The sequence below is a fragment of the Gracilinanus agilis genome, chromosome 2 (genome assembly GCF_016433145.1).
Source record: "Gracilinanus agilis isolate LMUSP501 chromosome 2, AgileGrace, whole genome shotgun sequence".
Taxonomy (NCBI): Eukaryota; Metazoa; Chordata; class Mammalia; order Didelphimorphia; family Didelphidae; genus Gracilinanus; species Gracilinanus agilis.
Genome location: NC_058131.1, coordinates 569,906,273 through 569,929,997, shown reverse-complemented (window position 1 = coordinate 569,929,997; position 23,725 = coordinate 569,906,273). Strand labels below are relative to the sequence as shown.

General features: G+C 36.1%; 2 protein-coding genes across 4 annotated transcripts in view; one reads left to right on the top strand and one right to left on the bottom strand.

Moving 5' to 3' along the window:
* Window positions 1–23,725, top strand: part of MAP2K5 (mitogen-activated protein kinase kinase 5) — a 334,021-nt gene that overhangs the window by 124,053 nt on the left and 186,243 nt on the right. The gene's annotated exons all lie outside the window — the stretch shown is intronic.
* LOC123238035 (high mobility group protein B1-like) lies at window positions 16,148–16,810 on the bottom strand. The gene has a single exon (XM_044665330.1). The coding sequence runs from the start codon at window positions 16,769–16,771 to the stop codon at window positions 16,148–16,150; it is 624 nt and encodes a 207-aa protein (XP_044521265.1). The 5' UTR covers window positions 16,772–16,810.

Below are 23,725 nucleotides of genomic sequence, written 5' to 3'. Positions count from 1 at the left end.
GGTTTTTACCTCTATACCTCTCCTGTCTGCTCCGCCAACTTATTCCTCTGTTATTGGTGACATAATCTCTCCCTTGAAACTGAGGGATAGCTTAAGGGCCTTTTTCCTTTTCTAGAAAGACTGACTTATGTTCCTGTTAGATATCACCAGCCATTCAGCAACTCTAGCCTTTCTCTATGTAGAAGGGACACCTCTGATTTTGGTGAAGATTCAGTTGCTGTTATAACCCACTTTCAAACCGTTTTCAGAGGTTATAACCTTATGTTATAAGATGTAATAGATTTAACAGAGACATTACTCTACCCTGGAGAAAAGACTGCCATAATACAAGCAGCAAAGGAGCTGTCCCCAGGAACAGCCTTAGATAGTCCAGGAAGTCTCCCCGATTGGCCATTACAAGGCCCACACTGGATCCCTAATAATTCACCCAACCACACTAGACTGACAGAGACCAGAGAAAAGTTGCTTGGGTGAATAGAGATGTGTGTAGTATACCTTGATAATTGGAGTAAATTTCAGGAGACCATTGAGGAAAGGAATTGAAACTCCCAACTGTTTTTACAATAGGCTTCTTAAAAGCTCTAAATGCTATGCAAGATTAGGCCCAATAAATCCAGTAGATTGAATTAATCAATACCAGAAACTCATAATTATAGGTATCCTTCCACATCATAGCTTTCCTCATCGCAGTTTTGATATAGTGTGGGTTGTCATAAGAAATTAAAAGAGAATTTTGGAGGAGTTTTGCAGAAGCCACAGACAACACATGAAGGCCAGCAGATAACACAGAGAAAGTTTAAAAAGTCAAAAATGCATAAAATATATGTATATTATCATATATCAACATATGAACCAAATAACCCAAATTTTAAAATGAAGTACTATAGAAAAAATTCAGTCTTTTCTGGAATGAAGGAGGGGTCAAGAAATTTTATGTGGATTTTCCACTTTGCAGGAATGCCGTGCCCCTAACCCAAACCCCTAAGGGATAGATGTACTTCCATAACAATTATTTTTGTTAGCATGAGAAGACTATAGGTGACCTTAAAGCTATTCCTCAGTACTTTTATGAAGGAAGGGACACTGGAGAAAAATTCAAAGGAAAAGTCTAAAAACAAAACTCACACAATCCTGAGCACTGCTCAGTTGACCCCACCTTCTTACTGTAGCTTAACAGAAAGCTGCAAAGTACCAAAATATTTTATTGTTATAATGTTATGGGGTACAGAACCCCCTCACATAGTGGGTTACAATGGTGAACCCCTGGGTTTGGGAAGGATACCTTTTGCAAGAATGCAAGACTCCAAACTTAGCTTAAAAGTAAAAAGAGAAATTTATTATTTTGGAAAGTAATGTTGAGAATAGCTAGGAGAACAGCAAGGTGGAATAGCTTGGTGGAACTGCTAGATGGGGAGCTGTTCCTTGTCCGGGGAAGGACAGCATGGATGGAAAAGCTGTCTCCCCTAGTTGGAACAACCCTAGGGGTTGCTTCCCAAATGCTTCAGTTCAGGGATTTTTATACTCTTTACAACAGTGAGTACAAGACTCTAGTGTGGTAACCACTCAGGCATTGGGTGGGGGTTTTTGTCTGCCTAAAGACATAGGGGGGGGGGGGCAGCTGGGTAGCTCAGTGGAGTGAGAGTCGGGCCTGGGGACAGGAGGTCCTGGGTTCAAACCCGGCCTCAGCCACTTCCCAGCTGTGTGACCCTGGGCAAGTCACTTGACCCCCATTGCCCACCCTTACCACTCTTCCAACTATGAGATAATACACCGAAAGTACAAGGGTTTAAAAAAAAAAAAAAAGACATAGGGGGTGGCCCTCATAGTTCAGAGGACAGATGGATATCTGAGATGCAAGCCAATGATATCAAGGTGTAGCCTGGAGGTGCATCTCCATATCCATTTCAAACTAAGACTAATCTCTGGGCCTTATAGGAGATATCAGATGTTCTTGGGTTAGGAGTCACAAGGACAAAAAGGAGCATGGAATTTCCCTGTTTACAGTTTGCTTGGGTTAAAGGGTTCAGAGTCCATGCTATCTCTGTACAATGCCCATGTCAGTAAAAGGGGATATCTTAAGAGACAATGCATGGAGAGAAAGTGAGATTTACAAAATAATAGTAAAGGAAGTTTTACAGGGCCTCTGTTGCAAAACAGCTATGGTTTTAGATCTCTAGGAGTCTGGCTTGAAGGTACAGGGGACAGAAAAGTACTGCGGATTCTGGTGAGAGTCACATATCCTTGTCCCAGTCATTCTAGTCTTTGTCCTCTCAATGTTGAATCCTGTGTCATCCTCAAAATTAACAACACCTTTTATGATTGTCTAATATTTGTTGGTACCTCTAACTCAGTTCTGAGAGAAAAAATAAACAAGTAAGTCTTGGATATGCCTCTGCTGAATTTCAGAGGGTTGTTGAAATGGAGAACCAATATGGGCCCATTCTAGCTCCACATATAGGCCCTCTTTTAGTACAACATTCTTTTTGGTTAATGCCTGAAACACTAGTTAATGTGTTGGGACAAGATATTTCATGAAAATTAAGGGCTACCATCTCCTGCCTTCCCAGTAACTCTTTGTCTTTCCATCTCCCTTTGTTTCCTGTACTGATTTCACTGATGTTGAAGGGGAAATTCTCTCATGGGCTCCCTCTGGCCTAATTCATCTTCTGATGTGGGACTCTTAAAATCCATGATCCCAGTTACTGTTATTACCAAAAGGAATCCCCCCCCCCCTTTTTTAATACCCTTTGTCCTGGGAAGCTTTTGAAAGAATTTCACACATCATTGATTCTCTTAGAAAACATGGTAGTATTGTGCTATGCAAATCTCCTTGTAATACTCCTTTGCCTTTTAAGAAGCCTAAGGGTAAAACTTGTTTATCAATTTTTGCAGGACCTACAGACTATTAATGCTTATATTGTACCTAGACATCTAGTATTACTTAACTCCTGCTCCTATTGTTTCTTCTAATTTTTGTGAAGTTACCTGCTTTATAGTGATAGATTTGTGTTCAGCTTTCTTTAGCATACCCATTCATGCAGATACATAATACTTGTTCTCTATAACCTGTGGACAAGGCCTTATCTGCCTTAAAGACTTTAGAGTCTCTCCTTGTTTTCTTAGATGTTGCAACAGAATTTAGCTTTCATTACCTTCAAAGTTTTCAGTATTCAAAGTATGATGATGATCTCATATTATCAGCACCCAAGACATTTTCTTCAATTTCATCAGAGGCCACCAAGCCCCTAAATCAAAGGTACAGTTGTACCTCCCTCGAGTAGATGTTGGTTTTATTTTTTCTGATAGCAGTCATTCTATTTCTCCAAAGTGCATACAAGCTCTCCAGCAACTATGTGTCTCAAAGACTAAGAAACAGTTACAAGCTATCCTGAGTTGGTACCAAATCTCTTATCTTTTTAACTTTCAACTTTTTAATTTTCAAGACTAGATTCTAGAAACTTTATAACTTGAGTTTGAGCACTTTACTGCTATTGCTGACCTCAAGAAAGCCCTGTCCAAGAGCCATGGCAGTTATTGCCCTTCTGTTATAAAAGCTTGTGATTTAGTTCTGAGATCCCCTTTATAGGACAGTGGCATCATGAGGTTGAAGCCTTCTTGCTTTTCTATCAAATTCATTCTTTTTCAGATCAAAGACTGAGATGTGAAGTGATTTTACCAAAGAAGGAAAATGTGACTCTTAAGCACTGCTCTGTCTTCAATCTTGCAGCTCTCCTTCCTGATCTGCCCATCTCTAATGAACCTTTGTATGACTCTGTTTCTATAGTGGGCTTAGCCAAATGTCTTCCTTGTGATGACCTAACTACTATTCTCCTCTAGAATTCAGATTATGTTCTCTATACTGAAGGCTTTTCTTTTAAGAAAGATAGTATTCACTTAGTGGTGCAGCCATGGTCTCTGACCATGAGAGCCTTTGAGCTGCCTTGTTGCCATTCAGTCTCAGTGCTCAAGCTTTGGAATTTGTGGCTCTGACTCAGATGTGTCACCTTATTTCCAGTAAAAGAATAACTATCTACACATTCTCCCTCTATGCCTTTGGGGTCTGCCATGTCATCAGAATGCTCTGGCTACAATAATTTCTCAACTCTTCTGATAGGGTTATTCCTAATACAGAACTCATCAAGGACCCCTAGCTATTATCCACTACTCCTCACACACCAATGGCAGTCATACAGTTTCCTGAGACAATAGTGGATCAGATAAAATCACAAAGCTGGCTACTTTAGAAAGATCCACTTGTATTTCATCTGAAGGCCTCAACTACTGATGACTACCCTTCCACTGCATCTGAATAATAGCATCCTCTCCCTTGCAACTCCAAAGTTGAGAAATGGAGACAATAGTATGAGGCAAAACAGGTCTCTGGGTGATGGAGGAAGGTAAACCACTTATCCCCTGGATTTTCTATCTCCCAATATGTCTTTTTGTCCATAAGGGGTGGGGGTGGGGGGGCACTTTAGTACACAAGGGATTGTAGATACAATTAAAAGGGATCAAGTTGCTCCAGGTATGTTCTGCCTCTTGCTTTGTTCTACCAGCAGAGCAGCCAAAGGAGAAAATTACACATGTATATAAAATGCTTGCTTGGCCATTCTGCCATAAAAGTGAAACCTTTCTCCCTGGTGCATATAGCATTCATGGAAAGAGACATTTCTGATCCTTCTTATATAGGAGAGCTTCACAGTATAGGAGCTGCAGTGTAGACTGGCCTTTGGACTTTTCATTGCATTATTTCTCCCCTGGAGATAAAGTTTACATCAGGAAATTCCAGCAGACTAGTGGGATTCAGTCCTCTTGTGAAGGCCTATCCTAAGGGCCACTGTCTATCTTGAGTGCATTCAAGGTCAGAGAAAAAGGCTGGATCCATTGCTCACATGTGAAATCCATCCCTTATGTCAATACATAATGCGTCTTTTACTTTGTCTAATCTTACTAAAATCACATGTAACTTTCTCAGATTGCAGTAGTTATTCATCAGAAAGTGGAAAACAGAGAGAGCATAGTGGAGTATTGATTATCTTTATCTTGTTATACATACTAGGTATTATGATCCTTGATTTTATGATATGTAAAATGCATAGAATAGTACCAGAACTCAGGATATTTCTTCCTCAAGTCCCTTTCTTAATTCTGATGTTGGTGACTTTTGCTTGCTCTGATGTCACTCTAGAGCTGACTGGAACAGAGAAGTAATTTAGACCAAAAAGTAGTCTTGCCTGTACACCTAGCTTTAAACCTACCTCCATCAGTAAATCCCATCTCAATTCTACACCTCAGCCTTCTGCCCTTATTATAGGGTTTCTAGATTCTTCTAGTATTGTCTCTTCATTTTCATGGGAAAAGGATAAACTATGTTTTTCCTTTATGAGTCCCAGTGCTATTATTCATCATCATCATCATCAGTCTAATACTTTCAGGGGTCTATCATTGCTGCAGAATGGGAATTCAGCAGCTGATAAATTGGAACAATAACATTCCCCAGTCTTAGTAAGAGTTATCTGTTTCAAAATTGGACTTCAACTACTTCTCCATCCAAAAGAACTCCTTTAAGAAGGAAGCAGCTGGGTACTTCTCTAAGGTAGAAGAGATAGATTTTGAGGAGATAGATGACTGACTCTCTAAAATAAATGAGTTAGAGAATCCCAGATCATTTTCTAACCTTAATTATCCAAAAGTAATTTTAACTGTTGAGGATTCAGAGGAACTGTGAAACACCTCCTCACCTTTGATGAGCATAAGCCTATATAGAGCAATCACTTGGCATTTTAATCCTTTTTAATATTGGCTTAATCTTAGTACTCTTGCTCATGGCCCTCTCCTCTTCCATCAGGTGTAGGCCAAAGAAATGGCCAACTGACACTGGTCTTTGATGCTAATACAGCTATGATGTTGAGAATCATTCCCCTCTTTGTAGAAATAATCCCAGAGCTAACAGTTGCTATCCCAGAAATCAGAGACCTACTATTAATCTACTACTCTTGCTCCCTAATTTACCAGAGTTGGAAAAGCTTCATATCTCATCAGCTTTCATCATTCCAACCACATTAGGTAAGTCTTCTATTTCTATACTTTTAGCACCAGCACTAGCACACCTTCATCTTTCACTTTTGCACCTCTCATAATATCTGGAGGAAATAGCTACCCTTGGTGAAATAGTCTTTTTTGGATGAAAATGAAAATATAATGTCTTTCTGTGTCAGCATCTATTTTAGTGATTTTGTTTAGTATTCTGCTCTTGTGCAAATTTCTGAGCTTCTCTCTGGTGATGATTCTAGCATTATTGCCCACCACTATCTCTGCTCACACTGATTTGGTTAAATAATGAATCTATTTTCCCCTTACATTTTAGAACCTCCCCCCATATATGTATATGTGTGTGTGTTTGTATGTCACTGCATTTGAAACTTATATTACTCTAGATTTATTGGCCCTCATAAGTAATGGGTTTTGACATCATGCCCACTGTAGCAGTCCTCTTCCATAGATACCTGTTTATGTCTAGGTCTCCAAAATTGTGTCTTAGCTAGCACACAGACTTTTGTGGGACCATTTTCACCTTTCAGCTTTGCTGATTGTAAAATTAACCAGACTAATTACGATCAGTCAAAATGGAATGTTATTGTGCCAATGACAGTCAAATTCTTTAAGGAATCATTTCAACTAACCTCAATGCAACATCAGAAACTGATGAGAAATTTGGAATCTATAAAAATAGGATTCCTCCCCTCAATCTTATACAGGTGTTATCAGTGTTTCTTCTTTGTGTTAGAAGAAATGAGAGTGAGAATACTTCTTTTGATTTGGGAAACCAAATAAATTTTACCTTAATTCTTTCTTTTCTTGACATTAATAAGACACACTCACTTATTTGTATTAAAACTTATTCTTTTAATGACTCTGGTAATTCACCTTTACTTTTACAACCATTATTTTCAATGGTCAAGCTCTCTCTGGTCAATCAAAAACTATCCTGAAGTGACCCCAGGTCAATTCTTCATTTGTTCTAGCATAGGCTTTGCTTCTCTTCCCCTGGGATGGTTCGGGCCATGCAGAATTGCTTATGTAGTCCCACCTGTATCAGTTTTTAATCATTCCATAATCTTTATAGAAAGGAAATTTACTAGAAACTTAGGAACCTTGTGTCATAAATGCAAAAAAGGTCAGAAGAATATAACCCCCCCAAACATGAATGTCCAGTTGTGTGGGAGGTGGTTTTATCTTTATTTCCCACCACTGGAAATATTTAATGAAATCTATTAGAAACATTTCTTCTGAAATCAAAAAGCTTGTCCAAGACAAAACCCAACCATCTCTAAGACATCAAAAGCTATCTCTTCTTTTTAGGCAGGAGCTAATTCAGTAATACAGCTTTCCAAAACCACATAGTATTAGCCCATTTGATTGCTGTCTAGCAAGGGACCTGTGCTATTATTAACTAATCTTGTTGCTTTTATGAGTCAGGAGAAATTATTAAAAATATTCATGCACTTCAGTGACTTATGACTGATGTTCAGCATATCAGTATGAGACCCATGTGTCCTCAAAAAGTAGTGCTTGGTGGGACCCTCTTCCTGTTTTTTTTTTTCTGGATCTTTTCTTGGTTTTAGGCAAGAGGTATGCTCTCCATCTTAACCAAATGGGTTCTTATAATCTTATGCTTATGTTCCAAACTATGCTCAAATTTAATTCCCCAAAAAAACTTATGACAGATCGGCTAAATGAATTTTTTAAAATCACATATTGATCAGTGTATTTGGATTCTGTATTATACTATTTCTCCATAAGAAATTGCAAACCAGTTGTTCTTATGACACAAATTTTCAGTCTTTGAAGTGATACCTCGAGTCTGAAGACTCATGCCAACCTGATGACATCTCTCAACTGAAGAATCAAAGGGATATTAAAAGACACTGCATTTTCCTACTTCAGGCACCCAGCTCTAATCTGTCCACTACAACAGTTTCAGCTGCCCCTCTATGAGCACCCACATCTGGAAACATTCCCCATTACAGCTCCTGCAACCACCTCCTCATCAACATTTCTATTTATTCTGTGGAGATACAACTTTAGGTTATTATTATGGGGTCTTTACTTCTGATAGCTATAAATATAGTTTTTAGAAGGGTGAGAAGAATGGAACAACTTTCATACAAGGGTGAAAATGACTGTACAATTGAAAGGCTTACTAGGAAAAGATGAGTGTATTGCTTAAAGAAGTGCTACTGATTGGGCATGGCCTTTAGAAATTGTAAATGCAAAAGGATTAAGAGACCTGTTTACCATTCACCAGTGAGTTTTTCAACTGACCTGCAATTCCATGACTACAAGGTGTAGCCAAATGGGGCCTCTGCTATACTACAAGAATCTGAAAATCTTTCTTTGAAAATTGAGAAACTGACTTTGATGTCTGTAGGCTCCCATTGAGCTACTGCCTCAAAGAATTTGTGTAGTCTATGGGAATGAAGCTTTTTGCTCTTATTATAGGGTTCTCAGTTATGGGGACTATAGGACTTTCTTCTATAAAGTAATGAAAAGATGTTCTTTTTCATTTGCTATGAATAATGACTGTATAATTACTAAAATTGTTTATATTCAAATAATTACAAAAACTGATGTGCCCAACTGCCCACCTTGTCAGCTAAAGAAATACATGACCCTTTTTTTTTACATTTATTAATATTCATTTTTAACATGGTTACATGATTCATGCTCCTCCTTTCCCCTTCAACCCCCCCCCCCCGCGCTCCCCCCCACCCATGCGCATTTCCACTAGTTTTGTCATGTGTCCTTGATCGAGACCAATTTCCAAATTGTTGGTAGTTGCATTGGTGTGGTAGTTTCGAGTCCACATCCCCAATCATGTCCACCCCAACCCATGCGTTCAAGCAGTTGTTTTTCTTATATGTTTCCTCTCCTGCAGTCCTTCCTCTGAATGTGGGTAGCATCTTTACCATAAATCCCTCAGAATTGTCCTGGGTCATTGTATTGCTGCTGGTTCAGAGGTCCATTACATTCGATTTTACCACAGAATGTCAGTCTCTGTGTATAGAGTTCTTCTGGCTCTGCTCCTTTCGCTCTGCATCTGTTCCCGGAGGTCTCTCTAGTTCGCCTGGAACTTCTCCAGTTTATTATTCCTTTTAGCACAATAGTATTCCATCACCCGCATATACCACAGTTTGTTCAGCCATTCCCCAATTGAAGGACATACCCTCCTTTTCCAATTTGTTGCCACCACAAAAAGCGCAGCTATGAATATTTTCGTACAAGTCTGTTTATCTATGATCTCTTTGGGGTACAAACCCAGCAATGGTATGGCTGGATCAAAGGGCAGGCATTCTTTTATAGCCCTTTGAGCATGATTCCAAATTGCCAGCCAGAATGGCCGGATCAGTTCACAGCTCCACCAGCAATGCATTAATGTCCCAATTTTGCCACATCCCCTCCAGCATTCATTACATGACCCTTTTGATTCTTAAGCAGAAAAAAAAAGATAACTAATCTCAATAGATTTCAGAGTTGAAGAGAATTTGATTCTGTTCCCTTCTCATACTTAGAGAATCTTTACAAAGAGAGAATGACACTAAAACCTACTCAACTAATATCTTTGCTATGATACATAGAGATTGATATGTTGATTGTAGCTGTGTCTTTGCTACAAAACAAGTTCAGTTCCTTAACATATTAATTACTAATATCCCTTAGTTTTAATAAGATATTATTATATTTGTAATTGAAATTAAATCTCTTATGTTAGTGCCCATTTCTCTCCATACCTCCCAGTGTGCAATTTCCTCTGAAGGATCTGTTTACTGATGGGGACTGCCTCTAGCAGTTTTTGTCATTGTGCCAATCTTAGGAGAGTTTAGAGTTAATGATCCATGAAAGATAGGTCTTTCAAGGATCAAAGAAGGGAGTTATGAAATTTTGAAATATTTATTGATGGAGAATTATATCTAATTGTTTCTAATCAGTATTAGTATTTGTGAATTTAATTCAGATTTGATTTTATAGGCCCTATTAATAAAATTTGTAAGAAGTTTAACTTCCCTAATTTTATGGGCTGAAGTTTAGCCACAAAAATTCTTGTCTATGAATTTTGCTGACCCTGAGGCTTTCTGGATATTAGCTAGCTTTGTGATACTTTGTTTTCCTTGTTGTCCTCAGCTATGGAAATTTCCCTTCTGAGTCAGGACAAGAATAGCCCAATCTCTATCTCTCGGTTGTTTGGGTTCAATTTGCAACATTGGACTATTTTTATACCCTATATAACCATCTACATATTTACCTGCTCTACCAGATTTGACTATTGAAGAGTCTTGGGTCCCATTATTGACTATTGGTAGCCTGGTTAATAAATTGATTGTACTTAATCTTTTTTCCATAGTTTCTCCTTATTGGTTTTATCACAATACTTTTTGTCATGATTATAATTAAATGCCCTTTCCCTAATATACCCTCTAGACTTTTTAAAAATTCTCCCTTGTAACAGATCAGTATAGTCAAGCAAAAAATATCCACACATTGATCATGTCCCAAAATATTTCATTCTATACCCCAAATCCATTACCTCTCTGTCTTGGTCATTACCATACTTCATCATATAGTTATAGTCTGTCATTGCATTAATCTCATCAGTTTCATTCATATGAGATTAGTTGACTTCCTGCTCTACTAATGGGATGGCATGGTCTAAGTGAAGAATTCTGAATATTTTTTATGTGTCATGTCCTCCTTTAACAATCTAGTGAAATGTATAGGCCTCTTCTCAGAATCTTGTTTAAATAATTGAAAGAAATGCACATTTCAGCTAGAAGCTATTGAGAATAAAGATATAATTTTTCTTCTCATCCAGATTCACATGTCTAGTAGAAAACCATCTAGTGATGAGTCATATTTTGGGAGGCTGGTCATCAAATGAAAGACATAAGTCTGTCCTTATAAGCATATGCCTTCAAGACCCTAGGTCTGCCACATCCTGATAAGACATCAGGGAAAGATATTAGTAAAGCAGTGTTAAATACATTTCTTTCAAGTATTTGGCACCATCACTAAGATACTATGATTTCCCTTAAAAATGGCAAATCTTTGTACACAGTAACAGCAATATTGTGGAACAATCAAATATGATAAACTTTGCTGCTAACAACAACTCAATGATCCAGGACAATTCTGAGGATCTTATGAAAAAAAATTGCTATTTACCTCCAGAGAAATAACTGTTGAAGTAGGAATGCAGATGAAAACATATGATTTATCACTTATTCATTTGGATATATGTTTTGATGTTTTGATTTTATAAGATTATTTACTTACAAAAATGAATAATATGAAAATTGGTTTTGAGTGATAATACATGTATAACCCAGATAGAATTGCTTGTCAGCTCCAGAAGGGAGGAGGGAAGATGGAGACATTTGGGGTCATATGACTTCAGAAAACTCATGGAAATTTGTTATTAAAATTTTTAAAAATTTAAATAATAAATATGATCAGCTTACACTGATCTTTTTCTCTAGTCAGAACTGGATAAGGGGTTCTGAAAAAAGTACATGAATTTCATAGACTTGAAGCTTTTTTCCTAAATACTAAGTTCTAGAAATCTTTAGTGACCCAATATAAAAGAGCATGCATATAACTTTTTTAAAAATGGCTAATCTGTTGATTTCATCAACATTCTAGGTAGCTCCCTCATTCATCCATAAAACTTTCTCATTCCTTATTTTCAGAATTTTCCTTCAATAGGTCTCCTTTGTCCCTATATATCTCTATTTTATAAAAGATTGGATTTTGCTTCAAAAGACTATTCCTAGAAGAAATGAGGCTATTTATAGAAGAGAGTAAAATTAATGTCTTATCTTCTGAATGATTAAGCAATAATCTTCTTTAAATTTTTTTTATTTTACTCTAGTTACATGCAAAAACAGTTTTAACTTTCTTTTAAAAAAAAATTTGAGTCCTGAATTCTAGCCTTCTTTTCCTCACTGAAATAGGGATTGAAAATTGAAGAAAACAATCTAATATAGATTTTATATGTGCAGTCATAAAACGTTTTGCCATAGTGGTGCTTTCATTGAAGAAAACTTGAACAAAGAGCAAAAAAAAATTTGTGATTAAAGAAAGTGAAATATTGTATGCTTTGGTTTGAATTCAGATTCTATCAGTACTTTCTCTGGATGCAGATGCCATTTTTCATTACAACTGTCTTGGATCATTGTATTGCTAAGAATAGCTAAGTCATTCACAGTTTATTGTACAATATAGCTGTTATTGTGTACAACTCCTGGTTCTGCTCACTTTATTTTGCATCAGTTCATGCAAGTTTTTCTAGTTTTTTTTTTTCTAAAATCATCCTGCTTATCTTTTTTTATAGGTCAATAGTATTCCATTACAATCATATACACTACTTCAACCATTCCCCAATTGATGGACATCCCTTCACTTTCCAATTCTTTACTTCCCACAAAAAAAGAACTGCTATAAGTATTTTTTGTACAGATAGACCCTTTTCCTTTTGATTTTTGACCTAGTAGTGGTATTGGTTTGTCAAAGAGGATGTATAGTTTGATAACCCTTTGAGCATAGTTGCAAATTGCTCTCCAGGAATAGTTGAATAAGTTCATATGTCCACAAACAGTGCATTAGTGGCTTAATTTTCCTACATTCCCTCCAACCTTTGTCATTTTCCTTTTCTGTCATAATAGTCAATATACTAAGTTTAAGGTGATAACTCAGAATTGTTTTAGTTAGCATTTCTTTACTCAGTAGGGATTTAGAGAATTTTTCCACATCACCATAAATGGCTTTGATTACTTCATTTGCAAACCACCTGTTCATATCCTTTGACCATTTATCAATGGGGAATGACTTTTTTTCCTATGCATTTGACTCATTTCTCTGTATCTGAGAAGTGAGGCCTATATTAGAGAAATCTGTTGTAGATTTTTTCCCCCACAATTATGATTATTTCCCCTCCATCTTCTCCTTATCCTCTTCCCCTTTTACTTTCCTGTAGGGTAAGATATATTTCTATACCCAATTGAGTGTGTATATTATTTCTACTTTGAGCCAATTCTTATGAAAATAAAGTTCAAGTGCCCCCTTTCCACCTCCCTTGTCTTTCCCTCCTCTGTGAAAATTTCATAACTTTTTACATGAAATAATTTACCCCATTCTACCTCTCCCTTCCCCCTCCTCATAGTGCAACTCCTTTTCTCTCACCTTAATTTTAGTTTTTAAGGTATCTTCCCGTCTTATTCACCTCATGTCCTTGCCTTCTCTGTGTATACTCCTAACTATCCCAACAATGAAAAAGTTCTTAAAAATTACAAGTATTATCTTCCCATGTAGGGATATAAGCAGTTTAAGTTATTGAAACTCTTATGATTTCTTTTTGCAATTTACCTTTTATTTTTCTCTTGAGTCTTATATTTGAAATGCAAATTTTCTTTTCATTTCTGATCTTTTCATCAAGAATTCTTCAAAGTCCTCTATTTCATTGAATATCCAGTTTTCCCGCTGCAGGATTATTCTCAATTTTACTGGATTGGTGATTCTTGTATTCCCAACTCTATAATATCATATTCCAAAACCTTTTTTTGTAGAAACTGCTAAAACTTATGTAATCCTGTGTCTACTTATTTAAATTGCTTCTTTTTTGGCTGCTTACAATGTTTTCTCCTTGACATAGGAGCTCTGGAATTTGGCTATAATATTCCCAGGAGTTTGCATTTTGAAATCTTTTTCAGGAGGTGATTAGTTTGATTCTTTCCATCTTTATTTTATCCTCTGGTTCTAGAGTATTAGAACAATTTTTCTTAATAATTTCTTGAAAGATGATGTCTAAGCTCTTTTTTTATCATGGCTTTCAGGACAATAATTCATAAGTTATCTCTCCTTGATCTATTTTCTAGGTAAGTTATTTTTTCCAGTGAGATATTTTATATTTCCATCAATTTTTTCATTCTTTTGATTTTGTTTTATTACTTTTTGTTGTCTCATGGAATGATTAGCTTCCACCTGCCCAGTTCTAATTTTAAAGGAATTATTTTCTTTGATGAACTTTTGTACCTACTATTTCATTTGGTCAATTCTACTTTTTAAGAAATTCTTTTCCTCGGTGAATTTTTGTGTATTTTTTCCTACATAGCCAATTCTGCTTTATAAGGAGTTCTCTTAATGAGCTTTTTTGTACCTTATTTGCCATTTGGCCTATTTTATTTTTTTAAGTTGTTATTTTCTTAAGTATTTTTGTGTGTGTCTCCTTTATCAGTTTGTTGACTCTTTTCATGATTTTTTTTTGCATCACTCTCATTTTTTTTCCAGTTTTTCCTCTACCTCTCTCATTTTTCAAATCCTATTTGAGTTCTTTCAGGAATTTGTTTGGGGAGTGAAACCAATTCACATTTTACTTTGAGACTTTAGACATGGCAGTTTTGACTTTGCTATCTTCTGTGTTTTGATCTTCCTATCTCTATAATAATTTTCTTTGATGAATTTTTTAATTTTTCTTATTTGCTCATTTCCCCCACCTTTTTCTTGAATTTTAGTTTTAAAAACTATTAAAGTTGACCTCTCTTCCTGTAGTAAAGGGCCCACTTTACCAAGCTTAAAATTTTCTATGCAGCTGATTTCAGAGCTAGTTCTAAGGATCTATAAGTTTTCAGTTCTTCCATGATTGTATGATATAAAGAGATGTATGTTTATTGCTCTCCTGGCATGTGCTCTGTGAGAGACCACAAGACTCTTTTCTGCCTAGAACTTAACCAGGATCCCTGCTTCCTTGCAGCTGTAAGCAAATGTATTCTAGTACTCCTCCTCACCCTGGAACTATTTACCTGGATCTTCGTATGGGCAGTTCAACAGAGTTGAACCCAGTGTCAGCTGAGGAATTCCCCAAAATGCCTTCTTACTAGTTGTCTGGCCCCTTTACCATATGTGGTCTGAGAATTCTGGAAGCTGTTGCTACCTATTCAATCACCCCTAAGGTCTGTGCTGGCTTGCTGAGGTGGGCTTGCCCTAGTGTGCTGGTCTGTGTTCTACTCCCAACCCAATATGACACACATTTTCTGTTGATCTTCTAAATTGTTTTGAGATGGAAAATTCTTTCACCCTTTCACCCTATCTTTTTATGAGTCCTTTTAGAATTTGCTTTGAGGTGTTATTTTAAAATTGGAGGAAAACTTGGTAGAGATCAGGAAGATCCCTGCCTTTTCTCTACCATTTTGACTTTGCCTCTCTGTGTTCTTAAAGCCCAGCTGAATTTCCATTGGTATTCTTGGTTTTAGGTTCTGACTCTAGCTGAAAATGAAGAAAGTGGAGAGTCTGTTCTTAGTGCTTTGGAAATTAACAGTTTATCGGTTTAATTTAGAAATTAATAGAAACTTTGAGAGTTCGCTCAACACCCATCTCATTTCTTTCTTTTTTCTTTTAATTTTTTAAATTTAATTTTTTTAACAAAAAATTATATTTACTTAGAAGCATTCAGAATTTCAACAAAACAGCTGCAACTTTTTTTTTGCAATTATAGAGTGGTATTCAGTTAACAGAACAACAATTATTTCATATGCTGCATCAAAGACAACTGAAGATGAAAATGAACTACATCCCCATATATAACTAATTTGTGCTGTGCACCAACAAGAACCTGCTTTAAATTTCCTGCCAATTTACAACCCCCATACTGTACCAGACAAGGTTAGTGGCTATTGAAAATACCACTAAAGGACAGGGCCATCTAAAGACCCATTCAATAGTGTGTTAACTATACAAAAAAAGACACTGTTCATTTTATTTTATTTTTATTTTTTTTTAACCCTTAACTTCTGTGTATTGGCTCCTAGGTAGAAGAGTGGTAAGGGTGGGCAATGGGGGTCAAGTGACTTGCCCAGGGTCACACAGCTGGGAATTGTCTGAGGCCAGATTTGAACCTAGGACCTCCCATCTCTAGGTCTGACTCTCAATCTACTGAGATACCCAGCTGCCCCTCCCCGCCCCCCCACTGTTCAGTTTAAAAACAAATCTTACACAGCCTTACATTTCAATTTTTTTCCCTTTAAAAAGAGTGAGTTGTGTATAGGGGGGGGTGGGTTAAATGCTTTATAGACAAGAAAAAAACTGCTCTAGAACCAACTTATTCATCGTCATCATCATCTTCATCCTTCTCCTCGTCTAATTCATCTTCCTCATCTTCTTCCTCCTCCTTCTTTTTCTTGCTCTTCTCAGCTTTGACAACTCCTCCCTTTGTACCCACATCAGGTTTTCCTTTAGTCCAGTATGCAGCAATATCCTTTTCATACTTTTCCTTCAGCTTAGCTGCCTTCTTTTCATAAGGTTGTTTGTCATCTGCAGCAATATCATTCCACATTTCTCCCAGTTTTTTGGCCACGTCTCCAATAGAAAGAACAGGATGCTCCCCTTTGATTTTTGGACAATACTCAGTACAGAATAAGAAAAATGCCAAAGAAGGCCTCTTTGGTGCATTGGGATCCTTAAACTTCTTTTTTGTTTCTCCTTTAGGTGGTATGTAGGTTTTCATTTCTTTTTCATAATGAACCTGATCAGCTTTTGCCATGTCCTCAAATTTTCCTTTCTCTTTAGCTGACATTGTCGTCCATCTTTCTGAGCATTTTTTAGAGAACTCTGAGTTCCCAGAAACATCTGGGTGCTTCTTCTTGTGTTCCTCCTGGTAGGTTTGCACAAAGAAGGCATATGAAGACATTTTCCCTCTCGGCTTCTTAGGATCACCTTTGGCCATTTTTTATTATTTTCCCTCAGCGCTGCACAGAGTAGCCCAGTGCCCATTTGGCTCTTACTTTCCCCCTCTCTGTCTCTGTGGAGCTCAATGTACTACAATGGCTGTGGAAGCGCAAGCCAGACACAGCCTCCTCAGTCTCTCCTTTCTGTAACATTACTCCTAAATTTAAATTTTTAAAATTTTAATTTGAGTATTTTTCCATGGTAACATATTCATGTACTTTCCGTCCTCTTTTCCCCTCCCCCCTCCCAGAGCTGACAAGCAATTCCCCTGGGTTATACATATATTATCACTCAATACCTATTTCCATATTAATCATTTTTGTGATAATCTTTTAAAAACCAAAAACCCACATCCAATACACGACATATAAACAGTTGAAAAATCAAATGTTTTCTTTCTGTGTTTCTGTTCCTTTAGTTCTTTCTCTCATTGTGGATAGCAATCCTTTTCATAAATCCCTCAGGATTGTCCTGGATCATTGCATTGCTATCAGTAGGAAAGTTGATTAAATATGATTAAATATGTCGCACAGTGTTTCAGTCTCTGTGTACAATGTCCTCCTGGTTCTGCTCATTTTACTCCGTATCAGTTCATCGAGGTCTTTCCGGCTCATATTGAAATCAAGCAATTTATTGTTCCTTATAGCACAATAGTATTCCATCACCATCATATACCACAATTTGTTGAGCCATTCCCCAATCAAGGTACACCCCCTCATTTTCCAGTTTTTTGCCACCACAAAAAGTGTGGTTATGAATATTTTTGTACAAGTATTTTCCCTTATTATCTCTTTGACACTCACTTTATGTAGGATAACATCTATCCTACTGGTGCACTTATTAAGGGAAGGTTTATGTATACATTTTAGATAACATCTTTTTTTGACCATTGATACAAAAAGAAGGAGAGATTAAATTTCTCCTGTTATGATGATCATAGGATATTTGTTTCTGCTGAAATGAAGGCCTGGATATAACAGTGTAAGTAAGGTAAAGAACAAATAGGGAGAATTTAGATAAAAATTAAAACTTCTAAGTCTATATATTATTTTAATCTACATCAAAATATTTTAAATCCTACTTTAAACTCTGCATCCCATATTCAAGATATAATGCTACCTGTTATTGTTTTATTTATTGAAATTTTAAAAAGTTATCTTATTTTTAATTTAATATGAACATCTGGGGTAGGGAATGTGCCAGTTTTCATTGGTAGAGGGAATTTTCTCATTTGGGAGTTCCCATGTTAATGGGTCCAGTTAAGTGGAATAGTGTATGGAGTTTAAAAGAGCTGGGTCCAAATACAATCCTAGACACTTATTAGCTGTGGGACCCTGGACAAGTCACTTGACCTCTTTCTGCATCAGTTGCCTCACTTATAAAATGAGAGTGAATAATAGCACCTACTATCTAGGGATATTATGAAGATCAAATGAAATAATATTTGTAAAGTGCACGGTGCCTGGCACTTAGTAAATGCTTTATTTCCTTTCTTCCAATTAAATCATAGGTCCATTTATTCACCCAATATGATATACTTGATTTTGAGAACTGGAAATTTTTTCATAGAATTTATGATATATCCAGTTGCTTGTCATGTCTTGTCAATTCTACCTCCATAACATCTCATGTTTATCTCTTCCTTACTCATGCCACTATCACCTTCGAGTTCATCTCTTTCAACTATATTCTAGTAGTGGCCTGTGTCCGATATTTCCTCTTTCCAGTCCAACCTCTCCACAGCTATTTAAGTGATAATCCTGAAATATTTCTCATCCTGTCACTCCTTTCCCTGAGGTATTTCATTGGCTTACAAGCTGACTTGACTATTTTTCTAGAATAATTTTACATTATTTTACACACTTTCCATTCTATTACTTCCTGTTCTTTATACGAGATTGCCATAGAGGTTCATAACACAACAAAAAAGTAGGAATGCCTGGATCCATCTTTGTGCCTTTGTACCAGGCATTCCTGCTTTTTTGTTGTGTTATGAACCTCTATGGCAATCTGATGGACCCTGTAAACCCCTTCTCAGAATCATGTTTTCAAATGCACAAGATAAAATACACAGGATTACAAAGAAAACCAAAGATTAGTGAAAAACAAGATGTAGTTGTCCCCCTCCCCCGCACCCCCTAAGTTCAAGTACTTCTTTAAATCAATCCACAAGCTATGTATCCCTGTCTAAGAACCTCTGTTTTACAGTTTGTCCCTTGTGCCTGAAATGTTTTCCCTCCTTGCCTCTACCTCTTTTAATCCCTAGCTCCCATTAAAACTCAGCTTAAGGGACATTTCCTTCTCTGACCCTACCATTTGTTATTGTTCTTCTCCCCACCACCATTAAAATTACTTACATGTATGTGTGTGTGCACATATATGTGTGTATACACACTTTAAATTGACTTCTCTGTATACATATTGTAAAATATAAGCTCCTCATTGGCAAGAAATGTTTTGTCCTTGTCTTTGGACCTTCTCTACCAAGCACTATGCCTAATACATCTAGTAGATGCTTAAATGCTTATTCAGTTGAATTAAAGGAAATGGATTAGACACCATAAAAATCTTATTAAAAATATTTCCCCCTTTACACTCATTGGAACAGGTAATTACTGTGGCAACTACAAACTAATTTGAAGTGTTAGTTGTTAATTAAAACACTGAAGAGGTGTACAGTTGTCTTTTGGTGTAACCAAAGCTTCTATTCAAACTTCATTAATCACTTTACAGTTAATGTGTTGAGGAAGGTCAAGACAATTGAGATGCAGTATCAGTCTAAAGTAAACAAGTTCCTTTTCTCCCAGGTAGTATGCCATTTGCAAAGCTGAGGGATACATTCTGCCCATCTGCCTGGCATCATCTTTGTGATCCAATTCTCCATGATAATTAAATGTTAAATTGGTACTGTCAATGCACTGTAAACCAAACCAGGGATCTCTCCATTGCTCGAAATCCAACCCAAACTTCCACGGATGAATTGGCGTGCATCATAATTAAATCATCAAGTCTTTCCTTTTAATTTACTTGGAAACCTGAGATCTCTCTTTTGGAAAAGAGATCAGCTTTCTTGACAAGCTAATTAAGTTGCCAAACTGTCCAGTACAGTATATATTAGACTATCTCCTGATCATATTCTTATCACTACTGCTTAACTCAAAAGTCCAAATGTTTTGCACTCTTATTATTCAAAGTAATTTTAATTTTTTAAAAAACTTTTTACTCAAATCTTGGTCTGTGCATTCAACTGTCTTACCTTCACATGATCGTCCTCACTTGATGGTTTTAACAGTCAAACTTAGAGTAAGTTGGTATTAGTTAATGAAATGCTGAAGGAATGATATAATATTCTAACATGTTACATTACCTGCATTTGTATACAAGTACAGTAACTATTCCTTTGAATCATATTTCAGATGAATTCTTCTGCCAGATAATGAGCTGTTGAGCACAATGGAACCCTCTTACCTGTCTTATTATTAAATGGAATCACAGATAGGTAGATAGATATGTATGAATATATATGTATATATACATATATTTATACCTACAAACATATGTATATATCATGGATTAAATAATCTCAAGGAAATAACTATGTAGAGAGTACATATATGACAGAATATTCTTAGAAAATTTTTTTGTAGTAGCCAAAAACTGGAAGCAGAGTAGGAACCCAACATTTAGGGAATGATTGAACATTGTTATATATGAATAAATGGAATAATTTTGCAAGGTAAAGAATGACAATATAAGAAATTCCAAAAAGGATGAAAAGTCTCCACAGAGTGGAGAAATTGATACCAGAAGAAAATGCATAATGACTAAATATAAATTTAAAAAAGCTACTAAAAGGCAACAAAACTTGTATCCAGTACAATCGATATTGGTTCTATATGACTAATGTTGAAACATAGTCCTTTCCTCTCTGTAGGATGCATAATGTTATTTACTCTGCCATTCTGTCATTGTTTCTATGAATTTTGTTTAACTTTTCTGTTATTCAATTAGGAAAAAAGATAACTGATGATATACAGTAGTATAAAGTTTGCAAAAATACATATTATCTGTGAAATAAATGCTGCATATTATTTTCAAAATAGTAAAGAACTAAGGATAAGTCTTTTGCCATGGGTCATACCTCTATTAAATATCAGAAGTAGGATTTGAACCCTTGTTTTCCAGCCTTCAAGTCCAGTGCTTGGCCTGCTGTGTTATATTGCTTCTCATAGGGTACTGTGGCAAGGATTAAATGAAGTAAATGTAATTAAAAATATAAAAATATATTAATAATTTTTTAAAATTGTACTACTATACATTAAAAGTCTAGCACTGAAGAAGCTGCTTATTTCCATTTTCTTCAGAGAGGCAATGTGGTTGAGTGGTTGAAGCACTAGACTTGGAGTCAGGAAGGCCTAGGTTCAAATTCTGCCTCTAACACTAACTGGCTGTGTGATCCTGGGCAAAGTCAGTAGGCCTCCCAGAGCCTCAGTTTCCTCATCTATAAAATGAGGGATTTGTATTAGATAGCTGCTAAAGACCCGTTCAGCTCTAAATCTGTGATCGTAGGATCTGTTGAAATATCTTCTTACCTTAAAGGGTCAAAGTGAGGATTACCTCCTCCATGAAGTCTTCATTGACCCATTCTTCCTTCATGTGTCTCCTGGTAAAATGAATCTCTTCCTCCTTCAAATGTATTATAGAACTTTGCCTGGACCACTATATCGTACTTATGTTGGTTTCTTTTGTATCATGGTTATTTGTATATATGTCTCTTCTCCCTTAGATAGTTGTCACTTCCTTGAGAACAGGGTCATTGTCTTTGTACAGTGACTTGCACATAATTGACATTCAGTGTTTGTTGAATTTGAATGTATTTGACATTCACTATTTGTTGAATTTTAATGTATTGCCTAAGCTATAAGCTTGGAGTGTGTTTTGTTCCCTAAAGCTGGCATTACAAAGTATCTGAACGTATCATTGAGTCTTTGTAAATTTAATCATATTTTACATACCCTTGAGGAGCTCACTATTTAACAAAACATTGCACTAAATTTTTTTATAACTTAAAAGAATACTTCAGAAGTTTGAAAACTTACAAATTTATTTGTTTTGTAAGTATACTTTTTTTAGTTCATATAATGAGATGTGGCTATAATGAACTCCAATTCTTAAAGTTTTTACATAGGATCATGGAATTAGATGGCTAGTGGAATGTCCAGTATCTTATAATTTGTATTGGGTATTTAACATAAAACATTGTAAGAAAGAGCTGATGCTGAATTTCAGTGATGTGGATATATGATCTTCTTTAATGTAAGTACGCTGGTGAAAGAGAACACATTGCCCATGTTGTACCACTTTTATCCACATTCTCTCCCAAATCCACTTCTAGGGTTCCTTTCATCTGATGGAGGCCTTTTTATGTTCTTTTGGTATGGTGTGGATACCCTCAGAGTTGGTGGATTGGCTGTCTATAGATTATCTTTTGTTTTGGTTACATGGTTACTCTTTTTTCGTAGGTATGATATTTCTGTTTACAGCCTTTATACTGTTTCTCCTGAAAGCTTTTGCAGCCAGTTCATATCCACCATACATCTTGCCATTGCCCTTTGGTGGCATATGCTTTAAAAATATTCATCTCCTCCTGATGTTCAAAAATATAAGGAAATAAAAACAAATTTTCCCAACAAAAGTTATGAACTTACCCTTTAAAAACACTTGCCTGTCAGAGAAATCTGACATCTTTTTGCCCCCAAAGGAAACTAATGTTAATGGTTGTGTTTATAGAAACATACATTGTTTTTAGAAGCAATTAGCAAATATTTATTAAGTATTTACTGTGTACCAGGCTCTATGCCTGGGGATACAAAGAAAAAAGGAAAAAAAAGTCCTTGCCTTCAAAGAGCTTTAGTCTTAAGAGAGAAGACGACATATCCATATATTAATGTATACTAAACACATGTAGAATAGATGGAAGATCCAATTTGGCCTTTGTGACAGTACCAGTTAAAATGTTGGGAGCACAATAAAATGATTTTGCAAATGCTTGTCATTGCAGATAGAGATTTTTAGTCAGTGATAGAATTAGGAATAGATAAACTGTCCTCTTTGGCCTCTGGTATGCTTATCTTTATGCCAATCCTGGAGATTGCAAGAATAGCCAACTCTGGATAATGTATACTTTCATATGTGGCAAGGTCTTAGCTCTAAGCAAACAGATTTCCATCTTTTTTCCTTTTAGTGGTTTGGGATTACAGGATAACTTAGGGTAACTTGTTTGTATTGAAATTTTTATATAAGCCAAATTGCTTCTGGATTATGGTGCTTATTGAATTCATTTAAAAAATGAATTCCACGCTATCTCAGTACAAAAGGTCACATTGCATTAAGCGTAAAAAGTTTCAGTGTGATTTCTTAGCATTTAGTTTCTGGAAGCCTTTACTTCCTAGTCTTTCTTTAAACCAATTTTTTCACTTGTTATTTTACCATATTTTGTTTGATTATCTGAACTCTACATTATCATGTAGCTTTTCTTAATTCCAAGATATCCTGACTTTAAAACAGATTTAGCACATGCTTGAATCTCAACATATTTTGTGATCTCTCATGAAGAACATTACTACTTCATTTAGGGGCCCCTCTTATAAGATTTCTAGGTTATATGTTTCTTCATAATGGCACTTTGATACCTTCCATAATTAAACTCTTTCTAGAAAGTCATAAAACTCCATTATGACATTCTTCACCTGATCACTCCATTATCTTGTTCCTATGTAGATAACTTTTCCTTCTTTCCTTATCATTTTTTTCTAGCACTCCCCCCACCCTGAATCAAGTGAGGGCTTTAATCAGGTATACCTATTATCAGATAACATTTTGACAGAATTTCAGCATTTCTGAGTATCTTATAGAATAAAATATGGAAAATTTTGTATAAATATGTACAGGG

What these genes read in the sequence shown, in the direction of transcription:
- LOC123238035 (XM_044665330.1), bottom strand. Translation starts at nt 16,771, where the DNA reads ATGGCCAAAGGTGATCCTAAGAAGCCGAGAGGGAAAATGTCTTCATAT.